The sequence below is a fragment of the Lathyrus oleraceus genome, chromosome 3, assembly GCF_024323335.1.
Source record: "Lathyrus oleraceus cultivar Zhongwan6 chromosome 3, CAAS_Psat_ZW6_1.0, whole genome shotgun sequence".
NCBI classification, from domain to species: Eukaryota; Viridiplantae; Streptophyta; class Magnoliopsida; order Fabales; family Fabaceae; genus Lathyrus; species Lathyrus oleraceus.
In genome coordinates, this window is record NC_066581.1 from 122,050,218 (window position 1) to 122,063,091 (window position 12,874).

The 12,874-nt window shown below is 33.2% G+C and overlaps 1 protein-coding gene across 1 annotated transcript; it reads left to right on the top strand.

Moving 5' to 3' along the window:
• The first annotated feature begins 2,519 nt into the window (after positions 1–2,519).
• LOC127125735 (protein RGF1 INDUCIBLE TRANSCRIPTION FACTOR 1) lies at positions 2,520–5,167 on the top strand. The gene is made up of 5 exons (XM_051054540.1): positions 2,520–2,715; positions 2,802–2,987; positions 3,188–3,403; positions 4,278–4,458; positions 4,963–5,167. Exons 1-5 carry the CDS (start codon positions 2,713–2,715, stop codon positions 5,091–5,093), a joined length of 717 nt encoding a protein of 238 aa, XP_050910497.1. The 5' UTR covers positions 2,520–2,712; the 3' UTR covers positions 5,094–5,167.
• Positions 5,168–12,874: the final 7,707 nt, after the last annotated feature.

The window sequence follows — 12,874 nt, forward strand, 5'->3', positions numbered from 1 at the left end:
CCTCGCAAGCGAGGCCGTGGATTTTTGATGAAGGAAAACCTTTTGTTTTGTCTCATTGGAAGCTCGCTTGAGGCTATCCAGGAGAGAGCTCTCTCAGAACCTTATTGGGCCTCGCCAGGTGAGAATGCCCTGTTTTGTTGAAAATGTTTGGTTCCTTGTTTCCACCATAAAGCAAGAACCGTGATTCTGATTGATACGAGACTTGAAACATTGGAAAAATTCTTTAAAGTTTTATTTGATGATGATGTTGGATGATACTTTATTGTATGTTTTCTCTTAGTGGATGAATTATACCTTCCTTGGCTTATGTGTATCTTATGGATTATGTTATAATATTGTATTGAATGAACAATAATGGATTAAAACCTATGATGATGAGTGAGACTAAAACTAGAGTTATTACTAGGTGAATGAAGTTATAAAGATAACTTAGTTTATGGTAAATAACTTAGGTTGTGATGCTCGAATGTAAGAGGTGCCTAGGTGTGTATCCATGAGCGAGTAGTCACTAGAGTTGAGTCGTCCCATCCACAAGAATGCCGGAGGCATAGATGGTGAAAGATATCATAGTTGCGGTTCAACGAACTTGTATGTAAACATGTTATGTTATATTGTGATTGTAATATAATCACATGGAATTGTGAGACTAACCGTGTATTCAAAATAACCCATATTCGTGCTTGTCCCAAGTTCGAGACTTATATAGAGTGGTAACCGGGAAAGAAAAATTAATGAGACATGTGATTGTGATTATGTTAAGCGTATTCCAATCAGTGGAGACAAGGAGTGTCATTGATCATATCTGATGGATTGTGTATCCATTCAGTGGAGGCTAGGACTACCGTTGACCATATCTGGTGGAAAGGGCTTTAGTGCATTCCATTCACTAGAGGTTAGGACTACTGTTGGCCATATCTGATGAATTATGTATCCATTTAGTGGAGGCTAGGACTACCGTTGGCCATATCTAATGGATTGGCTATCACCACACAGTGGAGGCTAGGAGTATCAGTGGTCATCTCCGGTAGATAGTGTATTCTACACGATGGAGGCTGGGTACTGCCATTGGCCATATCTAGTGGTCAACGTGTCCATGCAAGGGAGGCCTAATATACCATTGATCATATCTGATAGATGAATTAGTAGATCTTTGTGATCGGTTTAGGATAATCACCCTTGTGTTATAGTTTGTTTCCTGACTAGTGATTCGTTGAGTTGTGTGAACTCATATTGTGTGTTTCCATACAAAGCGTATTTTCTCTTAGACACTTAAGTCCTTGTTCTATTGTGTAAGTGTACACAAGTAGGACGAAGATGAAGGTATAAATCAAGAATCAATAAGAGATCCTTTTAGAGCCGAGTGGATCCAGAGGATAAGGGAACTCACTTAGATTATCATCTCACCCCACTATTGTTGTTATTTTTCAGGTAGTTTTTTTCCAAGTTACAGGCAAGGACAAGATTGTCCGATGATGCTTCGAAGACTTGTTATCATGATCTTCCGCAGTGGATCATGTGCAATGAGGATATTGTACATAAATATTAGTTTTTGTTTAGGTACTATTGTATGTCATGTGCCATACTTTGTAATTTACGTTATGGACATGTATATAATGATGTCGTTAAACATTTATATTATTATATCAGTATCAATTAATATTTCATATAATGGATTTTTTAGATGCATATTATACAGGATGCTACAATATGTGTGCATGTAAAGTAATAATGAGTATAAATCAACTTTATATTTATTTGATTTAACATACCCATTTTGAAGATATCAATGGATTGACAACACTTTCTATGTATGATTCTTTTTCTCTCCATTTTTTTAATGTATTTTACTTAATAAATCATATTAAAATAAATAAATTTTGTTGAAAAATAAAATAAATGATAAGGGCATAACAATGATGATAAGTAGAGTTTGACCAAAACATTATAAGAATAATTTGTTTTTAAAAAATTGTCATGCATTATAGATATTCAATTGTTTCTATATGTTATTCATGAAAAATAAATAGATTAATTATAAATAATTATTTGTATTTATATTTATATGCGTTTATTTTATGTCTATATTTTTTTAATATCTATTTTACCAAGAGTTCTTAAATAGATTTTTTTTTGAATAGTCACTTAGACATTGACTAGAATTCAATTTTCATCCTTTTAGAAACATGCAAAATCCTTTTAAACATTTAAAAGAGAGAGTGTTTAAAGTTAAAAAAGTTTCATTTTAGTTGAATATGTCAAAATTAATTATATATCATAGAATCAATTCTATTTTCTCCACAAAAAGAAGAACAAAAGATATAGTGAAAACTAAACCGATGCATGACGAATCTACCTTTAACCTTAATTGAAGAAATATATTGAAATAAACATTTGATTGAATACAAAAGAAGAATCTGCGTCACATGGCTTTGATTAGAGAGAACCATGACATATATATATATATATATATATATATATATATATATATATATATATATAATAAGAGTAGAGGTTGCTTTCCAGCATATGCGATACTTTTTTCTTTTTATAAGCAACAAAACAACGAGTTAACTTTACTAAAGTTTTTCGCCGTGCAAATCCGTTTACTCTCTCTGCATTTTCGTTTTCATCTTCTTCTCCCAATCTCAAAACCTCAAAACCATCTTCTTTGAATCCACATTGAAACCCACATTATCAACCACTATACACACAATGGTAATTATTTATTAATTTATTTATTCAACTTAGTCTCAGATTTAATTTTTATGTTTATGAATTTGTTATTTAATTTTGAAAAATAGGACACAGTTTTGGTGCCACCATGGCTGGAGCCATTGCTGAAAACACTGTTTTTCAACATGTGCCGGATTCACGCGGATGCAGCTCGGAATGAGTGTAACATGTATTGTTTAGACTGCAACAATGGCGACGGCGCCTTCTGCTTTTATTGCCGTTCTTCAAGACACAAAGATCATCAAGTCATTCAGGTAAAAGAATACTGAAAATTAATCGGTATTGTACCCATTCATATTCCCAATCATTTTTATGGGTATTTTTTTTTTGAAAGAAATGGGTCTGGACCTCTTTCCATCTATTGCGGCTGATATATAGAATTGTCATTTGTTTACATTTTGTTTTGTTGGTTTAATTTGATAAATGATTTTGTTGATGTTTGATGAATAATTAGATAAGAAGATCATCTTATCACGATGTGGTGAGGGTGTCAGAGATTCAGAAAGTGTTGGACATAAGTGGAGTTCAGACCTATGTTATAAACAGTGCTAGAGTATTGTTCTTGAATGTGAGGCCTCAACCAAAATCTGGTAAAGGAGTAGCTCACATTTGTGAGATTTGTGGAAGGAGTCTCTTGGATTCATTTAGGTTCTGTTCTTTGGGATGTAAGGTTAGAGATTTTATTATTATTATTATTATTATTATTATTATTATTATTATTAATATTGTCCAATGTCCATATCATTATCAACATGCACATCATTCACAACTCAATCATATGGGTATAACACCCACCACCCATACACCATTACCTACATTTGAAAGCCAATCTCCATCATTCAACATCATTATTATATTCCCACCGCTTTTAATTATTCATCATACCTTCATAACTAGTTTATTTATCCTTCACATTTTTTATAATTACTCAAATTTATCTTATAATATCCTCAATAAGGTTAATGGATATGCACACCTACTACATTGTCAATCACTAGTTTTTTTTTCTGCCTAATCGTCCATAATTAGGACATTAAGTTTCCTAGTTAACACTTTAATTAAGGTATTCCTTCAATCTTAGGTCTTTGGATTTGGACTTGCTATGAGATTCACTTTTGAAGCAATCATTTTTGCATTAAATTTACATTATCATTTATCATTTTTTGTAAATTATTATTCAATTATCAAATAATATTTTATATTATTTTCCAATCAAGCCTCATTGTTTCTGATATAATTATTAATATTAATTACGTTATTTTAAAAAATAACATAATAATGTAATATATATATATATATATATATATATATATATATATATATATATATATATATATATATATATATATATATATATATATTTTACAATGTCAATTAATTATAATTATTTGAATATAATTTTTAATTATTTAAATTATAATTATTTGGAAAATCACACGTGATATACATTTGTAGTGCATTGATGGGGAACATGGCATGTCATATACAAATAATTGGATGATGAATTTTATTAATTAAAATTTGTTTTTGAATAATTGAATTAGCTTGAAAGAATAAAGAAAAATGGAGATGCAAGTTTTGCTATTGAAGGGGGTAAGAATGAAGCAATGAGAATGGAGGGGGTGTCAAGTAGTAGATCAGAAGAAGAATTGCGTGAAGGTTCAACACAAGATATGTATCCTATCACACCTCCTCCTCCTCCTTTAAATGCAAGAAGAAGAAAAGGTATTCCTCATAGGGCACCTTTTGGTTCTTCATTCTAATGGATTCAAATTGGTACATATTCAAATTTCAATACAATACAAACCCTATTTGGTGGGAAAAAAACATACTTGTTACTATTCTATAATAATTCTTTTTACAATAAAGTTGAAAAAAAGAATAGGAGCCTTTGGAGAAAGAATGATTATTAAATGGAAAAGAAAAGGAAAGGGTATATAAGAAAGCTCCTTCTTTTCCGGTTTGGGTCCATAAAAAAACAAATTGAAGAACCAATAATGCATTATTTGTTTAATTATTATTTTAATATAATTGGGGGTGTATATTTTATTATTAAGAAATTAAAAAGCAAGTCTTTGTGGAGTCAGTTTTTGATTGCCCCACCATTCACATGGGTCGTTTACATAAAGATAACCAAACCCTTTTATATTATTATTTTATTTTTATTTTTATTATAATACGTGTGCATGTAAAGTAATAATGGATACAAATCAACTTTATATTTATCAGATTTAACATTACTCATTTTGGAGGCATCAATGGATTACCAACACTTTCTCTATGTTTGCCCTTTATGGTCTCTCTTTCTCTCTATTTCTTTTTATGTATTTTACTTAATAAATTATATTAAAATAAAATAAATGATAAATGCATAACAATGATAGTAGAGTTTGACCAAATTATTATAAGAATAGTTTGTTTTTAAAAAATTGTACCAACATTTGTGTCCATATCCATACATTATGGATATCCATGTGTTTCCATATGTTATTTACGGTTCTAACAAAAATAAATGGATTACTCATATTTGTATTCATATTCGTATTCGTATTTATATTTATATCTGTTTATTTTAATAAATAATTATTTATGTGTATTTTTATATATTTTTTAATATCTATTTTTTAATACTCACTTAGACATTGACTAGAATTCAATTTTCATTCTTTTAGAAACATGCAAAATCCTTTTAAACATTTAAAAGAGAGAGTTTCCTTGTGAATGTTTAAAGTTAAAAGTTTCATTTTAGTTGAATATCTCAAAATTAATTATATATAGAATCAATTCTATTTTCTCCAAAAAAAAAAAAAGAACAGAAGATATAGTGAAAACTAAACCGATGCGATGCATGACGAATCTATCTTTAACCTTAATTGAAGAATAAACATTTGATTGAATACAAAAGAAGAATCTGAATCACATGGCTTTGATTAGAGAACCATGTCATATATATAAAATAAGAATAGAGGTTGCTTTCCAGCATATGCGATACTTTTTTCTTTTTATAAGCAACAAAACAACGAGTTAACTTACTAAGTTACTATAGTTTTTTGCCGTGCAAATCCGGTCCCATTTACATTTCCATACCTAATCAAAGACAAATTCTTTTCAAATGGTTACATTTAGTTAGTTTTATGATGCACGTATAAGGTTAGTTTTTCAACATTGGATTGCTAAATTTCACCATTAGGTCAAGTGATATAATATGAGATTCAATGGTAGAAAAAATAATTCTCTCTTTTTTGGTACTAAAGAGGCTATATCAGCTCATTAGTTCTACACAATGTTATTGTTAAGAAGGGCCGTATCAAATAATTGCAAGTTTTGTTGCACTTTTAAAAATTGGACCTATAACAAAAAAGAAGTGCAAAAAATTCTAAACGAATTGTTCTGGGCCACTCGAAAGCCCTAGACAAAAGGCCCAGTAAGTGAAGGTAGCAAAAGCGTGAAGAGCCGGTGTTCCATTATTCTCATTCAAAGTCTGCCCTATGATGCATTATTCGCCGTCTAAATCAATCAAATGGTTGTACGTGCCTTATCCCTCATAAACAGTTTGGATCGTTTTCAGTATATTCAAATCCTTTCTCATTTTCACAATATTTTTCATTCTCTCACTAACTCGAGCGTTGGAGTGTTAACCTTGTAGGTCAGTCTCTTCTCCGCCGCACTAGAAGCTCAAGTCCGGCGAAGCGCTACCTCCTCGCCTGCTGAACAACTGTGGTTCCTAAATAGAAAAGTGACACCGTCTATGGGAAACGACCTAGTTTGTTTGCCAAATTTCTACAAAGAACTACTTTTTCGTCCATCAAGGATCTAAATCTCCGAACTTTCTCCGCTGAATCATCGATCTCTTCTCCTAAGAACCTGACATCAACTCCTTAAGATTATGGCAACATCAAGAAGCACTTGATCTACGAAAATTGATGTGATTGGTGTTGCAGCCAAAGATTATACACTTCCTCTAGAAGTTGAAGATCTAATTCTAGTGACCTCTCTATCTAATCCAAGGTCGCCAGATCTGACTCCCGCGAGAGTCCTTCGAGAAACAGTCCAAGGTTAGCCATCAAATCACCTCCCTTGCAACCACTAGCCCTTGAACAAGAGGAACTTCTCGGACTTCAACTGTTGCAAGCCCTTCTAGGTGTGCAAGGAGTGTATAATATGTTAAATAACATATACAACCTGATCCATCAACAGGATTCTGACATCCTGGTTGATAGGATATTGAGAGTTGAAGAGAACCTGTAGTTTGCTCCTCCAACAAACAATATTGTACGGAGAGAGGCCTAACACGACCAATCGACCACCGTTCTAGAGGTGATCCTGGCTAAAATTAATACACCACATGAAGAAGCTACGTAGTCCCCATACATACAACAGAGTGGGAGGCATGGGTCTCCTTCAAATATTTCGAAGGAAGAAGTGGGAATCACGTCCAACTGAGGTTCACCAATCCCAAAAAATAGAAAGGCTTGAAGGAGACAATCCAGCTTCAAAGAGAAAAAGGAACCACACATTTCCTTGTCACTAATGTATTGGAGAAGCCTTTGAAGTAGTCTAACTACAACGGGACCGGGGATCCCAACGAGAACATTGAGCACATGGATAATTGACTAGACTACTATCAAGCTGATGGAGTTGTAAATAGCAAAATCTTTGCACTAACTCTTAGTGGAGTTGCTATGACATGGTACAAAACCCTTAATAACCGGAGCATCAACTTGTGGAAAGATCTGTGTAACGCCACCACTACTCTGTTCACTGTTTGCAAGCGGCAACCAACAACCCTGGCGCTCCTCAGCGAAATCACACAGAAAAGAAAGGAAATCCTACAAGGATACATAGATTGATTCATGAAGGTGGTCATAACAGTAGAAGGCACAAAAGAGGGGCTGAAGTGTTGGATATTTAAGAGGAGTCTCAGAACGGACTTCATGTTTTGAGAAAAACAAGGGCTAAATGGGCTCTTAGCTTGGGTGATCTACTGAATAGGGAATATCCTTACATGAATTAGGAAGAAGAGCTATTAGCCGAGGAAGGCGAGAAAACATGGGTGTCGACTATAACAAAGCTCTAATTAGGATACTTATCATCAAAGATTCCCAATGGTTATCTCTTACCAACAAAAGGAATGAGACAATCACGACCCTTGCAACAAATTAAGTAAGCAGATGTCACACGATTTGCTCTAATACGGAAAACAAATAATCAAAAGCAAAAGAAAAGCCCGCTAAGTCAAGAGCTTGAAAACCAGTGACTTAGGCAAAAATTAGGGCATCCCGGTAGACTGCAAATTCAAAAAAAAATTGAGTCTACGCAAAAATAAGGGGAAAATGAAAAGAAAAACAAAAGAAAAGAGTGGATCAATAGCAAAAATCCTCAGCAAGAGCAAATTAGTGTGACTGCAGAAAAAAGAAAAAAGTGAGTGACTGTCGCTCCAAACTCTCATGGGTTCCATAACCATCATTGCTACAATTCAAAATCCTTTTGCAAGGTGAACGCGTGTGTCAAGCTAATTGAACGTAGGACTAGAGAACATCACAGAGAATGGGTGGGTTAGAATAGGTTTCAAGCCCTATATCCCTTCTTTATGAAACCGGGAACCAGGCCACATCACAACCCTTAAAATACCTAATTAAAGCAAGGTTTATTTCAAAAGCATACTAAGGTAAAATCGCGTTGAAGCTGGCTCCTAAAGATTTGCTTGTAATTTGTATTGGTACTGATATGTCATTCTAACTAGTGATTCATTCACTATATGCCACAATTTTAGTGAACACACTTGAATTGCAAAATTGACATGAGTATGACATTGCAATTATCATTTTCAAAATGAGCATTTTTTACTTGCGAACAAGCAATTGACATCAATAAAGCTTACACAATGGGAAGATTGATCATTCCGAAGCACAAATCTCTTCAAATTTCAGTCAATCTGGGGCAATTACATCGAGATTCGACAAATCTCTCTGAGATCATCCAGAAAGGGAAAAATGACTTCAAAGATCGTATTGGGGAAGACCACCCTAAGAGCATGAGAAGTCAACCACTCCTAGAGATGGTTAACCAGGGGGATAAAATTTTAAGACACTGAGGCAGTTCATACAGATACCCGATAGACTAAGGCAGAGGTAGATTACGAATGTACAAGTTCTCTCCATGTTGCAAATCAAGTACAGAGGGGTGACAACAACTATTGAGCTTGAAGTAGGTGTCATAGAATCACGTCTTCATGACCTTTATCCTAGCCCTAAATTCCCACCTCCCGCCACATGAGCATCTGGTTTAACCATTACATAAATCGTTATCATGCATCAATCACGTCGCTTTACTCGTGCATATCATTCATCTAGCATAGCATGAAGCCATGCAAACAAGAAAAGTCAAAGTCCATGTTCTTATTGGCACTTCAAAAGTCTAAATTGTATTAGCCTATCTAAAACCCAACCTTTGTTTGGCAAATCATCAAACTTAATTGTACTTGCATCATGCATATATTAATCATTATTGCATTAGCATTGCATCTCTAAAAACGTGTGACACATCCATCAAGATGGAATATTATGCCACACAAATTCAAATATGCATACAAAGCATAAACCATATTCGGTACCTCGTAAAAAGACCTTATTTTTTTAAACACTAGTCCCTGCTCACATATTTTCCAAACCACTCGTCCATGTTTGACCGTCTTTAACACTCACCTATGTTGACCATATTTCTGTAACAATCATTTGTGTTTTCCCTAAAAAATCATTTTCCAACACTCGTCCTTGTTGATATTGTTTTTTTTAATACTCGTTTGTATTAATTTCTAATGCTCGTCTGTGTTGGTACTTCCTTCGTCAATACTCGTCTGTATCGACTGTTAACGCTCATCAGTGTTGACACCATCTTTACCAATACTCGTCTATATTGCTTTCCAATGCTCGTCTGTGTTGGTACTTCATTCGTCTGTATTGACTCTTAATGCTCGTCCGTGTTTACACCATTTTTCCCAATACTCGTATGTATTGATTTCCAACACTCGTTAGTGTTGATACTTCCTTCATAAGCACTATTCTATATTGACTCTCAACATTGATCCGTGTTAACACTATCTTTTATAATGCTCGTTTATTTTGCTATCCAACACTCATCCGTGTTGGTATCTCCTTCTCTCAATACCCACCCGTATTGATTTTCAATACTCGTTCGTATTGATCTCCAACACTCGTCCGTGTTGATCTTATCTTTTGCAAATACATATCCATATTAATTTTTAACACTCTTCAGTGTTGGCATTTCCTTTCAGGTACTCGTCCGTTCTAATTCCCAATATTCATTCATGATAATCTTACCATTTTAATACCCGTCTGTATTGACTGCTGACACTCGTATGTGTAAATAATTTTTCAGCACTCAGCCTTGCCGACATAATTTCCCCAACAGGTATTGTACCAAGTGTCGTACCTCGAAAAATGAGAACACGACGCCCACGAAGCGCAATCGCATGCTCGCGGGATGAACCGAATAGAGTCGCCACCAAACTTTATTTATTCCCAAAGAGGGAAAGGGAAAATATTGATAAAACCCCTAAAAGAAAGGATAAGATATGGCCATCGCAACCAATATCAGGGTTCGGGAGTCGGTTACGCAAGGGGAAGGTATTAACACCCCTCATGACCGTTGTACTCAACGAGAACCTTTTAGTTAGTTTTGAATTGAATATTAGCTTGTGTTAGTTTCTAATCTTCTACTTATTTGGGATAGAAAAAGAGAGAAGAGAAGTGTTTTAGAATTTTTATTAATGAGAAAGGACCTAAAAAGGTTTTTATTATTAGGGGTAAAAAGAGGAACTAAACCTAATTTTTTTAATTAATGAGCCTGACAAGATTTCGCAATCATACTCCTACGTATCTCCGGGTGCAATAGAGAATTCAACACTTGCGTAGTTATGGGTAGAGAATGTTTGTTGGTTAGTCAATTTTAGCGAAAACTATCTTGTATTAATCGACGAGAAACATTTTTTACCCAAAACATATGAGGAGCAGACATATACATCATATCGAATGGATTTATAAATCAACATTTAGAAAAATGTCACTTATCTCAACTCAACAATTATGGATGAAGCATTTCTTTGCATCATCTTAAGAAAAAATGTCTTTCATTTTGAAAAGGTTTTATGAGATCGCACAGCGGCGAGAAAAGAGTTTGATTGATTGGATGTTTTTTATAGGTGAATGACAAACGTTTGATGAGAACGAGACCTAAGCCTTAGGATCAATCATTCAGGGTTCCACCAGAATGCTAGATTCCAACGGTCCTTTTTCATTCAAGATTAATTGAGAAAATTGTTTGATGGACAACAAACGCTTGATAAAAATCAATTATTCAAAGAGTTACGCCACAATGCTTGATTTTAACGGCTCTTATTTTGTCCAAGTTAATTAAAGTGTTTTAGGGACGAAAGAGAAGAATGAACGGTTAACCCAAAAAACGTGAGACTTGAGACCGACCATTCGAGGGTTTCCACCGGAATGCTAGATTCCAACGGTCTTTTTCTTTCGTGTTATTTTAGAAAATGATTTGATATTACATTTGATTTAAAAGAAACACTCGATGTTGATCGATATTTGATTCGTGTTATTAAAAAAATATTTGTGAAATTGCTTGACTTGATTTTAAAAATGGAAATTTGGTGCGAAATTGAATTTGTGTGAAATGTTAGGATGATTATTTACATGTGAAATGGTAAGTACATGGATAGCAATTACCTAATTAAATCGACTAAGCCTATGAAAATCGACTAATAAAAAAATCAAATAAATTCACTTAGCAAAAGCAAATAATTAAATAAAACTATAATCAACAAATAAACAAATAAATCATTAAACTAATTTTTTTTTCATTTCTAATTTTTTTAAAAATATAATTAATTCTAAAAGTAATTATTGTCCTAATTTGAACTCTTTTTTAATGTCTTTTAAAAAAAATCTAAATGATTAAAAAAATAAACGGGCTTAAGTTAGTTCTAGCCCAACAAAAAAAATCCATAAAACAATGATAAATAAAAATAAAATAAATTAAAAAATAAAACAAAATAACAACATCTTCCTCTTTTCCTTTCTACTGAGTTGAAAGAACAAAAAATACAATAGCACGTACCATATTCTTCAGCACGAAAATAAACACTGAGCACAAGGAGAGAATGGAGTTGTCGGCAGCAAGACGACGTTCAAATTTGCGGGTTGCGGTGGTGAGGTCTTGAAAGGAAGAAAAGAGATATTTTTTTAATAGTTTTTCTTCTTCTTTTTATGAGGTTTTGATATCAAAGGAAGAAAAGAGAATATTTAGAAAAAAGAAAATTCATGTTCCTGAACCAATTAATTTTCTCCCTGCTACTTTTTCTTTTCTACATTCTTTTGTTTAATCTTGAAATGAGAAATAGCTAAGAGATGTGAGGTATGTTAGTAGAGATATTGATTATATGAGGGTGTTTAATAAGGGTGAGTGTACTGAAAGAAAGATTTGTGTTGTTTTGGTTAGTGAAGTGAGGTATGATTTTCACCTAGTTACTGAACGTGAATAAAGGAGAAAAATCATTTCTTTCCAAATTTTAACATCATTGCCTTTTTCTCTGGATTTAAATTGAGAGAGTGAGTTTAGTGAGTTGGTTCAATTTCTATTTTGTGTGTGAATGGGGAGTATGAAGTTGAATAAAGTTGTGAGAAGATGTGTTGAAAGAAAAAAAAGAAGGTTCTGCGTGAATGCGTGAATGTTTGCAAGTATTCTTAGTGTTTTGAAATTTTGGAAAAAGATTTGATTAGAGAGTGAGGGTGTCGTTTTGGTTCTAAGTTATTGGTCTGATATAGTCCTTATATAGTACATACTAGGGTTTTCTACTTTTATTAAATGTTCAATGTACCCTTAATGAGTGAAAATAATTTAAAATAGTTATAAATAATTTAAATCAAATAAAAATACATTAATCTAAATAATCAAAATTAATTTGAAACAAACACATAGAAATTTCTATTTATTTATTTAGAAATTTTGATAGAAAAAGAAAAATAAACGGATCCAACATGAATAAAAATCAGGCGCAAAAGTGCTTGATAATTTAAATTGACTGCACCAAAATGATCAGCGCGAAATA

Excerpts from the sequence above, each read along its gene's own strand:
- LOC127125735 (XM_051054540.1), top strand. Across the intron at positions 2,988-3,187 it reads AAGATCATCAAGTCATTCAG|ATAAGAAGATCATCTTATCA; the intron begins GTAAAAGAATAC and ends ATGAATAATTAG. Across the intron at positions 3,404-4,277 it reads TCTGTTCTTTGGGATGTAAG|CTTGAAAGAATAAAGAAAAA; the intron begins GTTAGAGATTTT and ends TAATTGAATTAG.